Source organism: Uloborus diversus, chromosome 10 (genome assembly GCF_026930045.1).
Source record: "Uloborus diversus isolate 005 chromosome 10, Udiv.v.3.1, whole genome shotgun sequence".
NCBI lineage: Eukaryota > Metazoa > Arthropoda > Arachnida > Araneae > Uloboridae > Uloborus > Uloborus diversus.
Window position 1 is genome coordinate 133293779 of NC_072740.1, and position 19422 is coordinate 133313200.

The 19422-nt window shown below is 32.2% G+C and overlaps 1 protein-coding gene across 1 annotated transcript in view; it reads left to right on the forward strand.

Annotated features, from left to right (window-relative positions):
* The window catches only part of LOC129231441 (myosin light chain kinase, smooth muscle-like), a 78550-nt gene that overhangs the window by 50570 nt on the left and 8558 nt on the right, over nt 1–19422 (forward strand). The window contains exons 4-8 of the mRNA XM_054865756.1: nt 12296–12502; nt 12585–12726; nt 14338–14537; nt 16559–16711; nt 18874–18919. Of these exons, the coding sequence (XP_054721731.1) occupies nt 12296–12502; nt 12585–12726; nt 14338–14537; nt 16559–16711; nt 18874–18919 (748 nt within the window). The remainder of the gene's footprint in view (nt 1–12295; nt 12503–12584; nt 12727–14337; nt 14538–16558; nt 16712–18873; nt 18920–19422) is intronic.

Below are 19422 nucleotides of genomic sequence, written 5' to 3' on the forward strand. Positions count from 1 at the left end.
TGTGACTTTCTTTAACATTTTCCGCAAATAATTTGTACTTTCGAAGAAAGGGGGAAAAAGGATTTTTCGGGACAAAATGAAAGTAAAATATTTTTATAATAAAATTGTTTATATTTGATTATCAAAAATCGTTTTAACAAATGAATTAGTTAATAAAAGAATGAATAAATAAGTTATTAGATAATGGAACAGTAAAAGAATAAATACATAAGTTGATACAGAAGAAAAAACAATAAGTGAGTGAACACATAATGAATGAATACGAACATAAAGGAATAAATATGTGAATTATTAAATGAAAAGGAATGTATAAATGAAAATAATTGAAAGTAATGAATACATACGTGGTTTAATATATGATAGAATAAGTAAACGAAACGAAATATTTCACTTTGCTTTGTGTGTTTTTGACAAATTGTATTGAACATTTAATATCAAAAATTAACTAAATAAGTACTATATCAAATTTTGAAAATGACTTATATATAACCATAGACCTTCACCTTTCGAGTTGACTGGAATCAACTGTATGTTCAAGAAGAACATAATATTGAAATATTGCTAAATAGGTGGTGATTCAAACTGAAATATAATTTTAAAATTTAACTTTGCCCCGCTATTTCACTTTAAAAGAAAAAAAAAACGAAGTGTCCAAAAGTACCAATGCATCATTTTATAGAACTTTTGAGCATTTTTAATGAAAAAGGAACAACTGATTTTAAAACTAAATGTTTTCTGTTAGCTGTTTTTAGCAACACTTTTGTTGCTGTTGTCGTGTACCAGCTAGGATGGCAATTAGAGGAGCAACACTGTTAAATTATGGGTATGAAATACTATAAATGGTATCGTTTTAGGATATAAAACTGTTATTTGTTACAAACTGTGAGAGTTATTTTAATCTCCTAAATTTGTACATTATGAAATTTGACATTTTTAAAAAAATGTTTACATTATTAAACAGAAGTTCCTTATTCCCAGCAAAACGTACTGAGCTAAGGTTTTGAGTGAATTTGTTATGGAAAGTCACTGATGACTCTGAGAAATAACTCTTTTCGGATGAGAAAGGATGTTTAAAACCACAAAAATGCATTCTTAAGCAATAATTTACAATCATTGTCAAAAGTAATGAATCATCCAGCCAGAAAATATTTCCCACAACTCATTTCGGATCCTATGCCTATTCTTTGTTAACCTTAAGCCGTCGTTTATTTTGAATCAGTTTTATATTTTAAGCCTTCTGTTATACATTTTCAAATGAGCCTAAATTCATAATTTATGCCGTTTCTGATGAGTGGTTCAGAAAAAATACTAAAACATGATTATCCTTCCAAAAAAAAAAAAAATATTACTTTCATTTTACAATCCATATTTTTATTAATTGAAATGTTGGAAATTATAGTGCATAGCAAACGATATAGTAAGGTAATGGCACCAGTAACAGACAGCCGTACGTTTGGATTTAAATAATAAAAATTTTAGGCGGTTTAAACTGGTGTTGCTGAACTGCCGGTTATCAGAATGAGTTTTATGAGCCAGTTGATATTTACAAGGCAGTAGTGGAAAGTTTTGAACATCTACCACGAGGTCTGCCGGTGTTTCATGTTCATTTGAGTTTAATTAAGGTTTTAGATCTAAAAATAAAGAACTTTTGCACATTTTGAAGAGAAAAAGGGAATTCTGTCCATTACTCATCCTTTCCTCATTCTATCTGCTGCTGGGTATCATCAGAATTTTCGGCGTCTGTTACTGGGAGTGGGACCTTTTTTTGAAATTGAGCAAATAAAAATAGAATGAACTAATTCAGAGAATCCAAAAGCATCTAAACGTTGGACGAGATGTAGTTGCATGAGAGAAACATAGTTTAAAACTTTTAAATACATAAAAATGTTCAGAAAATTGAGTTAACCTGCGAGCGATGTATTAAGCATATCTGTTACTGGTACCGTTACTCTATGCTTCGTATTCTTGAAATATTGACCTAATATTACGCAAATATTGACTACTCTGAAAGACGGCATTATGATAAATGCAATAAGTTTAAACACATCTGCTTGAAAGTTTCACAATGCTCTTTAAAATTTTTCTCTCTCTAACTTTAGAGGCCTTCTGATGGTTGAGTTTTTTTTTTTTTTTTTTTAATTAAGCACCTACGAAGTAACGAAAGAAGTCATGTACACATTTGCCTTCGTGGAGGCAAACCCATGTAACCTCAGGCTGATTTATGGAGTTTAACATTGAGTAATCGCGCCGTTAAAGGTGCTAATTTATATTAGAGAAAAACAAAAAGAGAAAATTTCAACTTTAAATTTTTCTTTTCTTATTTCGCGGCTAATTCATGAGTTTTGCACCTTAATTGAAATGCAGATTCTGCACAAAATACAGAGCAATTGATGGAGAAGCTTTTCAATTTTTAAAGTGCGCTGTGAAATAATGTTTCTTGATAAGGTTGTTGTTGTTGCCGAGTGCCAGTTAGGCTGGCAATTTGGGGTGAGCTGCTTCACTTTTCCAACTGTATCGTGATTTGGTGTGAAGTCCGACTTCTACAGTACACACAGGCCATAAGGACTCGTTTATACGTTAGCAACCATTCACAGCACAACACCACATTCACGCAAAGAAAGGACAAGGACAGGTGCATGCCCGAGCCGGGATTCGAACCCGCACCTTCCTGTCACAGTCAGACTCCTCTGACCACTAGACAAGGCAGGCGGCTCTTGATAAGGTTTTTTGATTGCATTAGCGATTAAGCACTCTGAAAGCTAAAGGAGTAGTAATTGAAGATCGTTCAAAATTTAAGCTGACTATTTCACAGCGAGCAATAAAAATGCAGCTCAGAAAAAGTACTTTTTCGAGACATTGACATGGTTAACCTTAACAATAACAAAGAAACGTGAATGAAAACCATCTTTCGCTTGAATTATTAACACTCATAAGAAAAAATGGCAGTTCTTATATCAAATGTGGTCGAAATTATTAACTCAAAAAAATTTTAAAATATTGAATTAAATCCTCGGGGGTCGGAAATTTAGCTTTAAGTCGTAGTTTTTCGAGAATAATAATTATGTTTTGAAAAACCATAAAAATATAGTAAATTCTATTAAAAATCGAGCACAAATTTCATTGAATGTCTCCTTGCAATTGAATCTGTAGTTTGAAGAAGGGAACAAGCGCCAACAAAATATTTTGCCGCTTGTTCCCTTCTTCAAACTACCGATTCAATTAACTAACACTATTGTACACGTAAGTACACTCAAAAGTGCAGCCAAAACACACACACAGTTGAAAATATCAAATGACCATTTTCTTCTTTATAATGTCCAACTTTGGACTTCGAGGTTCACTGCCTCACTCTTCAGCCTACATTGTAAAAAAATAACTGCAGTACTACTAGAAAATGTCTAGGAAACTGGTTTAGTAACGATACAGCTTCTTCTCAACCAACGTTGTCCACGTTACTTGAGAAAAAGCTGTATCGTTATTAGAAACCATTATAAAAATCCAGTTTCCTAGAACATTGCCTACTAATACAACAGTTTTTTTATTTTTGGCATTTTAGTACGATAAACTTCATCTGCACATAGTTTGCACCTTTCGAAAAACATTTCTTTTTTCATAACAATTGGAGATGCTGTTTAATACTCAGGTTTTTAAAGGTTCTAGATAATCGGTGCATGGCTCAACTGTTTCGTCATCTATTTTGCACTATCATATTCCTGTTGCAATAATGTGCACTATCTAATTAAATGAGTGTTTGTGCATTCTTGTTGCCATAATGTGTACTATCTAATTAAATGAGTGTTTGCGCATGAAATATTCAATCCAATTAATTCATTTAAGGTCTGCTTGAAATGAAATCTTGTTAATTTGGTGTAGGATATGATGTGAATTCTCCGTTACATTTAGAAGACTCGATGGCGATTATTTTTATTTTTTCAGCTCATTAACACTAGGATTAATTATCCCGTCTTGCTGAAAAATTAGAAGTCAAAACAACTGGCGTGGTTGTAAAAAATATCAATTGAAAAAACATAATAATAAGCTATACAGTATAAGGCTTTTAAATTTCTGAACGAGAATGACTCGTTTTGGTTAAAATGTTTCGTAATATTTTTGTCTCTGTACAACATCATTATTGTTCTGACAAAGTTAAAAACAATCTTTCGCCGTAAATGGAAGCACAGAGAATTTTCATATAAACAAAACACTTGTCTCCTATTGAAAATTAAGAGACTGGAAGCAGTCTTGAAAACCCTTTCGACTGAAAATTGCTTTTTTGCAAAACATCTACGCTACATTTATTTCTTCGGCAGCTCATAGAATTTCATCAGTAAGTGAGGAGATTCAGAGTATTTTCCAGTTTTTGTTTTAACTTCAGCAGAAAGAGTGGAAATAATAGCTTTTACAGCAGTTGGAAGAGATGAAATTTTACACTAAGTATCCTATAATTAAAACGTTTTAAACACTAGATATGTATGGGTAATGAGAATTATTTTGGACAGATTAAGATGCGCTGTTGAGGAAAATCATAGCTTAGTTTTCTTCAAGCAAAATTAAAATGAAATATGAAATTAAGTTTTAGATGAAGCATAAGTTATTCTTATAAAAACATTCGTTTCGACGATGATGTTAGCGCTATATCACCATCATAATTTTTATCACGATTCACAATGAATTTTCAACAATTGAATAAAAAATATTCTTCTGGCGCAAGTACTTTAGGGTCTGCAGAAAAAAAAGTGTTTTTCACATTTTTTCTTTTATTTTTCTTTTTTTTGTTATTTTTTTTCCTTTGAAATTTAGTGCATTAAAAATTCAAGCCAGATATGGACGATTTTGGCAGAGGCTACAACTGTATGATGAATTCTATACCTCTAGGGATTATGGTTTATCCAGTATGCGCTCCACAAGTCAAACAAGCATCTTAGATAGATAGTTAATTGAAACTGGCACGATATCATTATTAAACGAGCTGATGTGTGCATCACATGACTTCCTTTTACTCCAATTTAATGTCATTTCCCCATTATAGGCAATTTTAATGTGAATCAATAGTTTACTCTCTAAATGTCACCAACAATGGCCAAATTGAAACCAGATTTAAAAAATAAAAAAAATCGCCAAATTTGTCGCCAAGTTGGCGGCAAAACTTGGCGACCAAAAGACTGGTGATATATCGCCAAGTGTCCGCCAAATTATAACACCACTTGAGTTTACATCGAAATTAACAATGATTTCCCCCCAAAAAGGGGCAAAAGACCCCTTTAAAAACACCCGAATGCAACCAAAAGGGGAGGTGCACAACTAGACCTGACTAGGAGTCTACGTACCAAATTTCAACTTTCTAGGACATACCGTTCTTGAGTTATGCGATATACATACGCACATACATACATACGGACGTCATGAGAAAAGTCGTTGTACTTAACTCGGGGAATGTCAAAATGGATATTTCGAGTGTTTATACGTTCTTAGGCACTTATCCGCATGTGGTCGGGCTGAAAAAAAAACTCAACATTAATTCGGGGGTGAGCAAAATGGAATTTAAGGCCGAATTTTGAGTGAAAAATTTTTCGCGAATACAATACTTCCTTTTTTGGGAAAGGAAGGAAAAATGGAATATTATGAACACTACTATGTACATTAGAAAATTTTGCGTTTTTTTTTTCAGAAGAATGTAAAGGCTTTTAACATTCTTTTAATTTTTGTTCATTTTAGTCAAAGTGCATGATTTCAAAGAAATCGATTCATTTTTTTTCTTTTGTGCATCAGTTGACAAGTTTTTTAAAATATTATTATTTAAACAGTCATGAACCTTGTCCTGAAATTTCAGACATCGAGTAAAAAAGATATTTTTAAATGTAGCAAAATTTATTACTCTGTATTCAAGAACGTCAGTAACATTCCCCATTCATCCACGAAAAAAAAAAAAAAATCTGGTGAACATGGTTTGAGTTTGTTTCCATTCATTTAATTAGCTTTTGAATTAGTTCTCAAAATTTTACACCAATGTTTAGGAAAAATGTTTCTAAAACCCATTTGACATTATTTTAAATATTTATTTATGGATACAATGCGATCACACATGAAAAGAAAATATATTACTTCTTCAAACTATTTTTCATTTTTTTTCGTTCTGCTTTTAGGAAATGGTTCTTTTTTCATAAAAAGTGTTTTAACTTTCATCAACCAAAAACTTTTGTAAAGGTGAATCTTTGTTTTGCTAATGAATTACTTTTTTTTTATTCATTGAAACACGATTTAAAAAAAAAATAATAAAGCAAAAATTTAGAGTAATTAAACTTCTACTGTCATTTTTTTTTTCTTTTAAGGGACTAATGCGTGCTTCTGTTTTTTTTTCCTACATTCACCCAAGGTTTGATGTACAAAAGAAGCATACATAATTATTTTGAGGACAGTTGCACCCAATGACAGCCCTTCTACCCCTGTAGGGTGCGTATCTTTATTAGAGGCGAAAGCTTTAGCAAATTGGAAGGTCAAACCAGAGATTAAAACATCACTTACTTCCCTCTAATACTACAAATGCATTATTTGCACCGTTTTGCATTCGACCTTTCCTAAACGTCATGGACGGCTTAACATGAAACCATTGTTTCAAACTGCCGCTACCTATTTTTCTTCGCTACTGCAGACAGCACTCGCTATTTTTAATTCGGAAACTTGGAATGCTATTTTACCATCCTCTGACATTTGAGTTGGTAGACATTATTGTGTGGGACTTCTTTAACTTGTCACTCGTCGAAACCAATCTTTTTTCTCGCTTCATTTTACTCTGCTAATTTGAAGTATTTATTTTTTTTTTTTATTTTCAGTTGAACAATGAGAATATTTTGGCGGGAGAAAGCTTAAACTCAAGTAATCATCATTTACCATCCAATAATCTACACTCTAAATTGCTTGACACGTGAAATCAGATAGACACTTCGTTGCTTTCGAAATAGGCTGAACGAAGAAATCCTAATCATATTGAAATTTTGAAGCATGGCGTTGTGAATAAAGCCTGTTTTACCTTATCGTAATTCCGCCCAAGATTTATTGAAATGAAAAAGCGTCATCAATGAATTTCTAAACCGTAAGAAAAGAATTTGACTCCAATAAATAAACTTATTAAAAATTCCAAATAATTAATGTAAGCTATTTTTAAGAAAGTATATATAGAATGGGATACACTTATTATTTCCGTTAAATTCATGAAAAACAAACAGATTCTTGAAAAAAAAAACTCTTTCTTTCATCATACACACATGATTGTAATTTTATTTTTTCAAAATAATCTAAGGGTTAAGGGTTTTGAGAAGTCTGTGTAAACAATATTTAGGTAATCCTTTTCAGCTTTTATCTATTGAAGCAAATAAATGTTTCGTACACAAAACAGGAAGAATATTTTCCTGGGTAGATAACGCGAATATTTTTCTTTTTTACGTTTTCATCTGCCGTTGATCGAAAAATAATCTTATAATGTACACTACCTTACGTATCTAATCGAACTGTTTACGGACGTATGAGGACAACAATAGTGCAGAGTTCTCTTCAACTTGTAAACAAAATGAACTGCAAAACATAACGCATTAGAGACTAACAGAAGAGTAAATAAAAGCGAAAGGATGAAATAAATTCACAAAAATAAAAGTAATCTTTAAATTTTTTAGGCTCCAATTTGTTTTCATTAACTTCAAGGGACTTAATTTGAACTGCAACTGTGAATAGTATTCTTTATAAAAATAAATGAATAAAAAGTGTTATTCTCGAATAACTGAATGAAAAATTTACCCTTTGAATGCAGTAGTTTAAAGTTTTAACAGTTTGACACGTAAAACAAACGCCTTGAGATTTAAAAATTATATCAGAAGTGCTGAATGGGGGGAAAGAGCTAATATCAAAGTTTTAGAGTTCAGATTTTTATAAGTCTAAATTCATGAAGTAAAAACCCAATCGTAAAATATATCACTCCTCCCATATACAGGGCGTTCCGGTTTAACCTGCAAACACCTCTATTTTCGCAACCGTTAGTCCTAGATGCATACTTAAAATTGCAAAAATGTTGCAAAAATCAGATGCAGATTTTAGGTTTTGAAAGTCTGAAGCAAAAACAAAAATGATTCTAAAAATACAAAATTTAACTTTTTATATCTGTTCTAGGTTCCCTAACTTATATTTAGGGAAATAATCTCCATTGAAAAATAATTCTGACTCAAAAATTTTGACATTAGTACGACCAATATTCACCGAGAAATGAAACGCAGCGTTGTTTTGTGACTTACATCACTTTACACTCGCCGTCAATAACAACTTTAAGGGGAAAATATAGCAGTTAACAAGGGTTTTAAATTATATGGCTGGCATTGAGTGAGGTTTTTCAAATTGGTCTAGGTGTTGTAGTGTGTTTTTGCGTGTCTTGGCATAACGTTTCTATTTTCTTTTGAGTAGCGATGAAAAATATAAATAGTATGTTTTTTTACTTCGACAACCTGCCATTCTTCTGAAAGGGCAATAAGTTCCAATCTCACCTTCTGTATGGTACCTTAAAACTTTGAACTTTAATATCTCCTTATGGTCGCACAAATGCCAAGTTTTTGGTGTTTAGTAATATTTTTCAATGGAGATAGATCATTTCCCTCAATATAAATTAGGGGACCTATGACCCGTATAAAAAGTTAGTTTTTTTATTTTTCAACTCATTTTTATTTTTGCTTTACAATTTCAATACCTCAACTCTGCATTTGATTTTGAACATTTTTGCAATTGGAAGTATGCATCTAGGACTAACGATTGCGAAAATAGAGGTCTTGCAGGTTAAACCGGAACACCATGTAATGCATGTACACCGGAGGATCAGAAACTGATTATACATTTGAAAAATAAATTATACACGGCATAATGTAGATAAAAATTGACACACCTGCTTGAAATGGTATGCAGCTTTATTTTACCCACAAAAAAAGAAAAAAAAACATAATAAATAAATAAATATGCGCAGGTATTTTAATCAGGATGGCATTTAACCTCATACTGCTATACGTGTGAGAGATATCTTGCGCGTGTCATTTTGTGATGATCGAGTGCTGAGCCGCCACTCGTCATGATTGACCTCTCAGTTCCCTAGATCACACTCTGTGTGATTATTGGATCTGGAGATATCTGAAGTTAAGAGTCTACCGCGATCGACCGACATTAATAGGGAGGCTAAACGATAACATCCAACGCTAATATCTCAACATTTTTTGTCGTGGTAACAATACAACACCATGTCATTTCAAGCATGTGTGTCAAATTTTACCGATCTACGCACATTATTCCGTGCATTATTAATTTTTTGAATGTATACTCATTTTCTGATTACCCGGTATATAATCCCTTGCAGAACTTGCATCTCGTCTTCGTTAAACATACGAGGGGCTGTTAAATAAGTAATAAGACTAAATTTATAAAAAATACAGAACAACTTTAATCGTCATAATTTGCATTTTTTTTTAAAGAATAACTTCTGCTGGACTAAATACCTTTATTCCAACGTTCTGTCCACTTCTTAAAAACTTGTGAACATTAAGTTTGTGAGAGCTTATTCAAACACGCCTCCACAGAGTTCTGACATGCTTTGTTGCTTTCAAAATGTTTGCCTCGTGATGGTTTCTTAAGTTAAGGAAACAGCCAGAAATCGCTGATGTAAAATTATTCTGCGATTCCCTTTGATGATAATAGCAGCAGTGTTGATCTTGTCTCTGTGATGGACATTGAAGGTTGTCCCTCACGTTCAAGATCTTCTATATTTTGCATACCTTCCTTAAGAGCTTTATGCCAGCAAAAAGTACTGACTCTAAACATTGCTTCAGTGTTGAAAACTTCACGTATCATATCAAAGATGTCCGATCTTATTTTTGAAGACAAAAACAAACTTTAATCGTATAACTTTGTTCTAACGACGCTTCCATTTTGACAACTGGATGCGTCTGTAGGCTTCAGTTCAATCACGTGATACTCAGGAACATAAGTTTGTACGCACCAACTATCGGTAATTTTTGTTAATACAGACAACAGACATTTTTCATTCCACAAAAATTAACATTCCGATGATTGGTTTCGCGACAGTAAAATTAGTCTTATTACTTATTGAACAGCCTACGTATTTTTGACAAAATTTAATAGTAAAACCTAAGGATACAAATTGACTAATCTTAAAGGCATAAAGTTTTAAAAAAACTTAATAATAATTCCTCAATTTCTTACTTTTTTTTCCTCTGTCTGTCTGAATACTCCAAATATTTGTCATTTATTACTGAAAGTTAAGAAAAAAAATTTTCTGCGCCATATGCACTTAAGATTTTTTTTTCTTTTCTTTTCTTTTTTTTAAAATAAAGTAGACCAACTGAAGTTCACTTATTATGTAATGTTTCAGTAAGTCCATTAGTAGTTCCACTACTGCTAAATCATTTGCTACTGATTTCTTTCTAAACAAAAGCACGTTGTATGAAAAACTAAGGTACGTCATAACGTTGAAACAGTTTAAGAGAGAAACAAGTTGATTGAGATAATAATAAATGCGTGATTGAAATGTCAATGCTGAAATGGCGGAATGAAATGGCGAAAAGGGATGCAATTCAGGAGGTGAACGGGTTCTAGAACTGTCAGTAACGAACAAGTGTTTGATTTAATTAAGTGTTATTTTTAACTAATTGTCAGAGACTGACAAGAAATGAATAGCTCTCGCTAAATTATTTTTGTTAAAATATTCTTTTGCAAAGAATGGATAATTTTTCTCGAACTTTTTTCTGACTCAAACATCTTCTCTATGAAGATTCGAGATCTGTATGAATGACTTATAAACACTGCAGTTGATTATTATCCTTTCTTCTTTATTTTGAATATAAAAATCTAGCTGTCAGAATTTCTTTTGTAACTTACTCGCATCTTTGAAAATGTTTCAAAACGAACATCTTACTTATGTTTCGTGTTCAACGAATGGCATCAAAATTAATTAAGTTTCAATAAAGTAGAAGAATGAGGAATAAAGTCATATGGTAAAATAATTTTGCAGTTCACCTCGCCACCTATCCAGCAATATATCAACTATGTTCTTAAACTCAAAGTTGATTACATTCAAATAATGGGTTGTTCAAAAGATCAAAGTACAGTATTAGGTACAAAACAAGGTTCAAAATTTGCTGCCAATGTTGTAATATTTTGTTTTTTATCAAAAGTGATTTTTCTTGTTATGAAATGATAAAAATTTCGAAATTAGCATTTTAAATATTAATTTATACCTTCTGATGTCTATTGTAGTACTTATTTAGCTAATATTAGGCATGCTTTAATGTTAAATGTTTAACACTACTTGTGCACACGGTGCAAAGTGAAATTGTTCATTTCATTTACTTATTCCTTCATTTTACTTCACTTAAATATTTATTTATAAATTCATTTACATTCCTTCATTTATGAATTCATTGATATGTTCCTTAATTCACTATTTTATTCAAGCATTTACATTTTCTCAATTATTAATTAATTTATCTAAGCATTTATTGTTTTATTATTTATTCATTTATTTGTGTATTTATGCATTCATTTGTGGAAAAATGTTTCTTATAATCAAATAAAAAATATTTCAAAAGGAAAACGTTTTCATTTTTTACTTTTCCCCATGTATTATTTAAGTAAAAATTTATTTACTTTTTTTCTGAAGGTACAAATTTATTTCTAAAAAGAAAAGTAATATTTCAAGTTTTAGTAAAAAATACATCCCTTTCCTAAATGTACTATAATTTTCACTGAAAATTTCAATTTTGTTCATTTTGTAAAAGGTAAATTATCTTATCCATTTCTCTTTGCCCCGCATTTTCCTTGAATCTCATTAATAAAATGAATTACGGTTCAATTTTTGCTGGAATTTCAACTGTATATGAGAATTTTTTGCAGACTGTAGGGTGTATCAAACCAAAAAGAAAATTACAATGAAAATTCCAAGTTTGGCGATGCCACATTTTTGATTTATGACCTGCTCAGTTTTATTTTTTTAGTTAAAAACACAAATTCAGGAAGAAAAAAGTCGTTGTACTAAGTCGTATTTAAACCAAAGCATTAAACTGAAAGATTCATTTTTATGGAAATAGGAGTTTTGAATTTAGAGTCGAAAATTTTGGAAACAACTTAGTGTTGTGGGAAACATTTTGAAGCAAAAAAAAAAGTCAATATTTTGTTGAATTTTTTAAGTCAAGCATATACAATGTACTTACACCTTAATTGGTTATTTCTCATCAACCTGTTTTATTGTTCATCATAGAGGCAAGTTTGGGACAGTACACAGATGTACAGAAAAAGCAACAGGGAAAGTGTTTGCTGCTAAATTCATCACTACAACAAAGCCTCAAGATCGAAAAGATGTGGAAAGAGAAGTAGAGATAATGGCAGTATTACAGCATCCACGGTTGCTACAACTTTATGATGCATTCGACGATGGGAAGAAGACTATGTGTTTGATATTAGAAATGTAATTTTGAGTTATTTTTAACATCGTTCTTTTCCCGCTCTCATTAATAGAAATTAATTATCATAAAATTATATTTCTGTAGAATAGAAGGAGGAGAATTATTCGAAAGGGTAATTGATGAAGATTTCGTCCTCACGGAAAAGGCTGTTACTATATTTATGAGGCAAATATGTGACGGTGTTCTGTACATGCATTCAAAAAATATACTACATTTAGACATGAAGGTGAGATCTAAATTACATTGCATTTCCGAATTTTGGACTGAAAATATAAAATGTATCAACTGTTTCGAATTACTTAATGTTTTTTTTTTTTATTTTAAACTGCTTTATTTGCAAGAGAAATTATTTCACGGTTATTGGAGAAGCCAGCAATATTATATTCAATGTATACGCCAGGGTGGAGCAGAATGGCTATCACTAAAAGAAATATTTATTTTTCGTTTTTTTTTTTCTTTTGCACTCGGGGGAAAAATGAAAAACCGTATATGAAGTGTGATGTAAGACAGGTAAACTCTTCAGTTTCACTAAAAATGTTTTTGACTATCTATACCTTCCTTAATAATAATTTAAAAAAAAAGTTCTTAAAATGTGATCAATAGGTGCGGCTAAATAGCCATTGTATTTACCTCCACACTCAATATTTGGAAATAAATGAAAAGGTCCAAATTTTAAATATTTCTATCATAATTAATGAAATATAATAAATGTAACATTAAAGTTTACTTTAATCACTAATAAGGTTCTACTTAATATAAACATGAATGACAAATTAAATTAATAACAAATTAAACACTACTTACTGGCGTACTGCAAAACTGCACAACTTTTGCTAAATATTAAGTTTTGCTACGCAACCACCCACTACACATACCACCCCTACCCAGTTCGACGAGGCCCTCTGTGTTTTTATCCAAACCAGGAACCGAACAATCCCTGATCCAGCACCCCTAGAGGCATTGATTTGGAATGAAACCATAAGAATGTATTGGAATAAAGCAGAATATCTGACCTAAAATTGTGCTGTGGTCTCTTTATCCGCATCGATGCTATTGCATAAATGCAACAACGAATGTAAAACCAGTTATGTCATATATTGTTAAAACTTAAAAAACATGCCCGTTCGTAAAGTCAACAGAAAGTTGTATACATTTACTATTAGCTTTAATATCAATCTACTATTAGAGGCATTTTCCTCTAATAGTGGAATTCTCTAATATGGAATTATGTTTTACTAAGTGGATCACTTGCGGGCAGGTAAACGGCAGTATATATAGAAATGAGTTTTCGAGATATTTAAAAGAAACGCGTTTTGGATTCAATACAATAAATAGGGAAATATTAGAATTTGACTTTTTTTTCGCAATTTTTTTTCCAGCGGAAATCAAATAAGTGAGGTTGCAAATTAAAACTAAAGCTTGATAGATGACAAAAATGCAAAAAAAAAAAAAAAGAAAGAAAGAAAGAAAGAAAGAAAGAAAAAGAAGAAAAAATGAAAATTTGCAGTTACCTGTCCATGGCAGTGTTGTTTTTAGTTTCCAATGAATTCCCTTGAACTCGACTGCAACTTACTATAAGCTATTGTTTATGGTGTTTTTATTAGACATATTGGATATAATTGGGCTAGTTATGATACACAATTTAAACACAGCTTAACATTTCATGTGACATTGTCGAGCGAAAGTATAAATCCAGCTTATTTTTCAAAGCAGCAAATAATATATGACTCTTACTGAAAAAGCTATAACAGCACAGTAATTACTAGATTAACATTTTCTAAACTAGATTACTCTTTTTTTTTTTTTTTTAATTTACTTTTTTTTTTTTTTTTTTCAGCCTGAAAACGTATTGTGCACCAGTCGAACGGGAAACAGAATTAAACTCATAGATTTTGGCTTGGCTAGGAAATATGACCCGAAAAAGAAGCTGAAAATTCTCTTTGGAACTCCAGAGTTCGTGGCTCCAGAGGTCGTATCCTTTGAGACTATCAGTTATCAAACAGACATGTGGAGCGTAGGAGTCATATGTTACGTTTTGTAAGTTTAATTGCAAGGCGAAATGAAGTTTCTATTGCATAAATACAAAATATGTATTGAAATTGATAATTGTTTTAAAATATAACGATCTTTTCTCGTAGCTCAACCTCAATTGCAATGAATTCGTTCTCAAACTCTCTAAACAAATGTCTACTTCTTTTAAAATCCTGAATGAGTGTCTTAACCTTTTGACTACGAATTTGAAAAATACAGTAGAACCTCATTTTACGCGGGTTTATTTTACGTAGATTTGGTTATACACGGTTTAAGATTTGACGTCCTTATTTGAATTGAAATTCTCCTCTTTTCAATTTACCAAAAACATGACACCCTGCCCTTAGATCCGCTAGCCACAACAGTCTAAAACATACTGTGGTCCCATCCAATCAGAAACCGGTAGCCACCACGGCTTGTGAATCCCATCCAATCAGGTACCAGGATCACCCAGCGGCTTGAATCTCATCCAATCAGGAACCTTATTCTACCAGCGGCTTGAGAATGCCTCCCAATCAGGACCAGCAGCGCAGCAGCAGTTTGCTTAAATACCGGAGCCACCGAAGCAAGGAATCAGTCTCACCAAACTCAAACCACTGATGATGGCTGCAGCAAAGCAAGCCAAAACGTCTGGAATTGTTACTCCAATCAGACCACGGTCAATAAGCCCGGAAATGTTATCTCCTCATATAGAGTAAACTTTCCCCTACTTCAAAATCCTAACTTTAGATATCGCAGATAACATGCGATCAACTCCAATTTGGCGTGCTAATAAGCGAGCTTAGCCCACCGGAGACATTTTTTGCTCTTTTTAGAAGTAAAGTTTTTAAACTGACTTATCTATAACATCACTAGAATAAGAGCTTTTAGAGGAGACAAAATAGGGATGAAAGCAAAGAGGATACCGACATCGATGACACACAACCAAAAACTTTACCCTTGAAAATTTTGGACCATTTCTCGCCACTAACAAATGATTTTTCTGCTTTTTAGTAAAGGTAGATCTCATCAGGGAAGTGGCAAGAGTGATCAGAGATGCGTTAATACCCTACAAACTACAGAGAAAACAATTAATGACAGCCAATAAACTATCCGAACCAGCTTTTTTTTTTTTTTTTTTGTAAACACTAAGTCAATTCATGTTTCCTTTACATACGTTGTGCATATCTGTTGAAATAAGTACACATTAAACGTTTCATATATATGTATCTATCACTAGAATGAAGCATTTTTTTTTGTGTATGGAACTTAAACCCTAATTTAACAGTACTATTAACTCTTATTTTAAGCGGTTTTTGATTTACGCAGTATTTCGTGGAACGTAACCCCACGTAAAAACGATATTCTACTGTATATGCGTATCTGTGTGTGTGTGTACCAGTCAAAATATATGAATAAGAATCAAAAAGAAGATAAATTCAATGTTTGAACTTTTTTCCAAAGAGGTTTTAATTTACCGACTTACTCATATTGTCGTAGATTCGGGGAAACATATGTGTCACGTATGGCATTCGAATTATTACAGACCCACATAGTGTTTTGTAAAACTTCATTAACGAAGGTTTAACTCCAACTAGAATTTTAAAGATAAAGCATCATACATAAATATATTGGTTTTGCGACTGGAAAATGCAAGTCCAGTAAGTAGTAAAAGGGTTCAAACGTTATTTATTTCGAAATCAAGCACATAGTAGTTTGGAAAGTATGAGAAACGTGCTTTGTTAGCATGCATGCTTTTTTCATGCTATAAGCACGTATGCTTTTATTTTCGAAATATTCTATTGTGTCGCATTTTACATCTTTGCCTTGCCTTGTCATATTGTATTCCATAAGTTTTAAATCAGATTAAAAGTTTTGTTGAACATCTGCAACAAAAAGGAATTAATAACTATTTTTTATTCGGCATAAAAATGTAATACTAAGTGTAACTGAAGATTTTTACACGAAAAATGTATAATCAATTCTGTTAAGTACTTCCTTTAAAAAATATGCAAGACAAATTAAGTTTTTACCTTTCTTTGGTACAGGTTATCTGGTTTGTCTCCATTTATGGGTGACAGCGACATGGAAACTATGGCTAATGTAACTCGAGCTGAATGGGATTTTGAAGATGAAAGTTTTGATGACATTTCTGATGATGCGAAGGATTTCATTTCAAAACTTTTAGTGAAAGATCGATTGTGAGATATTAAGTATTACTTTTCTTTTGATATGTGAAGCATATACATTAACAAATTTTAAACTATGTTTTCAGTATTGGTTTATAATTTTTATTTTTTATAAATAAATTAGTCATGCTTTTGAGGATGGGTTATTAAGTTAACAATAAACGAATTTAATGTGCTTTTTTTTAACGCTATCCGTAGAAGCATTGCTAATGGAGTTGAAATGAGTTTTTGTTTGCTGCGGTACGACATAATGTTATCGGAATTATAGTAAAAATAAAAACAAAATTTCATATGTTTTGAGAACTTTATAAACAGTATTTTTCGACATTAATTATCTCATTCTGAAATCATTAAGATATGCAAGCAGCAAAACCAGGATTTTTCTAAAAGTGGCGTGAGTAATGTGTTCAATCAAAAGCAGAAATCTGAAATTCCTTTGATGTTGGATGAACCAAGGAAATCTAGGCAATGAACGGCACTAAAGCTTTCTCAACTAGTGGTTCAGAAGATGACGAGGAACAAAGGAAATTCTATGCAATCAACGAGAAATTTTGCGACGGTTAGAGTGTCACACGTTATAACCATAAGCATTCAGAACTATACATAAAATAATTTATAAAGATCCTCAACAATGAAAGAGGGTAAGTTGCATATGCATTACAGAAAGCGAAGTACGAGAATAGTACCTATCTGGGGATAAATAGCAGACGTGCTGACCTTGAATGAAACGTGCGTTTATCTGTCAAGCTTTAACAGCTTAGGGTAATTTATAACAGAAAAAGGGTTATATTTTCTTCGAAACTAGCGAAGAATACCGTCATGATTTTTCTAAAGGTATCATGATTAATGCTTGATCAAGGGTTCCCATCCCTGTGTCTTCGAGCACCATTGCGACCGTCAATCGTCTTAAATGTGTTCGTCGTCACATGACGACGACAACAATATTCCTTAAAAAAATTCTGCGTAAAAATTAGCGTATTTTTAACTCGTGGCTGCACCCACAAAAATATAAATGGTGTCCAGCTTGAGAATCTTAGATTTTTCTTGGGGAGTTCACTAAAGGTTTATTGGTCCTATTAAACGCTAAATGCGACCAAACTCTTTTCCCTTAGCTAACCTTTCTCATATAGTATGGCTGTAAAAGGATGAAGCCCAAACTTGATTTTTTTTTTCTTGGAGAGTTCACTAAAGGTTTATTGGTCCTATTAAACGCTAAATGCGACCAATCTCTTTTCCCTTAGCTAACCTTTCTCATATAGTATGGCTGTAAAAGGATGAAGCCTAAACTTGAGAATATTTATTTTTTCTTGGGGAGTTTACTAAAGGCTTATTGGTCCTGAGATGAGTTGGATTACCTTCGCAGCAGTATTGCGAAAGTATCGCAGCTTAAGTTCATACCAATAATGTCTTTTGTTGATATTATGAAGTTCATACCAATAATTTGACCAAAATAATAATGTTTACCAATACAATGTGGGTTCAAAAAGCTAGCACTGCATTCGTAGAGAGCGCCTGGGAAGAAATGAAGACAAAACTGGAAAACAGAAGAACAGAAGAAAAAAAAAGACAGATAACGTTGATTACTAAAAAATTGTACAAGGAATGTTCAAGTGAACAGCCACCACCAATTGTAAATCAGCAGATAGAATCCATCGTTATTTTATCCGCCACTTAAGTGAACTAACACATAAAGTGGACATCACAGAAAGCGCGATGAACTAACAAAGTAAACTAACTTGCGTGTAACTTCCCTTCGTTACAGATGAAAGTATGAGAATGGATTCTAAAGAGTCTCGAGCCTTGATTATGAGTTTGTCTCCTTTTCTATATCTGTGATCTCAATTTTATCCATTGTCGTCCTCTGGTATTGCAACGCTTGGTTTTCGATCCCACATTGTGTTGCGAAGATTGTTTCAACTGGCACCCTTCTGTGGTATCGGACCTTGAAGCTGCGACCTTGAGTTTTGTAACACAACACATTGCATACATATACTCATACACACATGTTCTTAAAACGGCTTCATAAATTTTCTATATATAAGTGGGTTTTTTTTCAGAGTAATGTTTTTTGTGCTCCAATTTTCATTTAATTGATTTCTCTCGTCCTCTATTGTTTCATGCGTTTTGTGCTTTAAATTTTCAAGGTATGAAACCTTTTTCCTTTTATATTTTAGGCAAAGAATGGACGCTACACAAGCTTTGCAACATGCTTGGCTAAGTGTAAGTAAACTAGTACATATGTGTGCGAAAAATATTGATTATAAAAGATTGTTAGTCTTAAGGATTGAAATGCAACCAACTGAAGAAAGGGAAATGAAATTGTATATTCTTAGTTTCAGAAAGTCGTAATGCCACTTTGAGGACAATTCATGTTTCATTCAGGCTGTTCTAAATATTATACATGTCCAAAAAATATAATTTATTAAATAATTAAAATATATTCATTTATAGTATTTTCCTTTAAGTGTTAAATTCAACGCTCTTACGCAAGGAAATGCAGCAATATAGTTTTTTTTATATATGTAAGGAGTTTTTTTTTTTTAAGATAAAACTGCGGGTGAAATCAAGACATTGGTCATTGAAACAGCATGAACACTAAATTCCACAAGTATTTTTTTTTTTTTGCAAAAGAATGGAGACAATTGCTTGTGTGCCTATAATTGCACATTAAAAGAAACATGTTGACCTATCACTGCAGGAAAAAACAATTGTGAACTCTTTCT